Genomic DNA, 701 nt, shown 5'->3' with positions numbered 1-701 from the left:
CAGGGACCCCCCCCCCGCAGTTCCAGTCCCAGCACGGAACAAGAGCTGTCCCCGGGCCAAGCCTTGCTCAGCAGAAGCAGGATGAAGCCCCAAGGACCAGGAGTAAAGGTGCCGTCCCTGTTTTGGCAGCACCACGGGGATGGGTGGCCTCAGCCCTCTCTCCTGGCACCGAGTCCTCCCCACCGCGCTCTCCCTCTGCGCTGCGGGAGGGAACATCTCCCTTCTCACGGTACCTGTCCCGTCCGGGGTGGATCTCACGAAGGTGGGCAGCATCTTCACCGAGGCGGTGGGGTTGGTTTCAGCTCCCAACCCCTTCTCCATCTCCTTTCCGAAACGCTGGGACACCTCCTGGAGGGTCTCCTCGGAGAGCCGCATGTGGTAGAGGTACTTGTCAATCTGAAAGGAGGAGATAAAGCCAAAAAGTCAGCTGGAGAGTTGGGGACATGGGCACAATCCCCGTGACACACTCAGGACAGCGTTCAGGCCCACACACACACATCTGCCAGGGCTGATGCAAGAAGCAGGAGAAGGTCGTGACCCACCCCGAAAGGCAGGACACAGTCATGCCGGCACGTTGCCGACATGGCACCACCGGCAGCGCTGCAACAGCTTATCTCTGGGCACGCCGATAACGCCCGCCACCGCACTTGCACCTCTTCCTCAGCATCCGGGGCCGCTCTCCAGAGAGGTCACCAAAAGCC

At 61.9% G+C, this 701-nt stretch overlaps 1 protein-coding gene across 1 annotated transcript in view; it reads right to left on the bottom strand.

The window, feature by feature from the left end:
• Nucleotides 1-393, bottom strand: part of HK2 (hexokinase 2) — an 18,022-nt gene extending 17,629 nt beyond the window's left edge. The window contains exon 1 of the mRNA XM_009892968.1: nt 234-393. Within this exon, the coding sequence (XP_009891270.1) occupies nt 234-375 (142 nt within the window). The 5' untranslated portion in view covers nt 376-393. The remainder of the gene's footprint in view (nt 1-233) is intronic.
• Nucleotides 394-701: the final 308 nt, after the last annotated feature.

The sequence above is a fragment of the Charadrius vociferus genome, unplaced genomic scaffold (assembly GCF_000708025.1).
Source record: "Charadrius vociferus isolate BGI_N301 unplaced genomic scaffold, ASM70802v2 scaffold1339, whole genome shotgun sequence".
Lineage (NCBI taxonomy): Eukaryota > Metazoa > Chordata > Aves > Charadriiformes > Charadriidae > Charadrius > Charadrius vociferus.
Note: the sequence above shows the minus strand (reverse complement) of the source record. Positions and strands in the feature narration are given on the sequence as shown.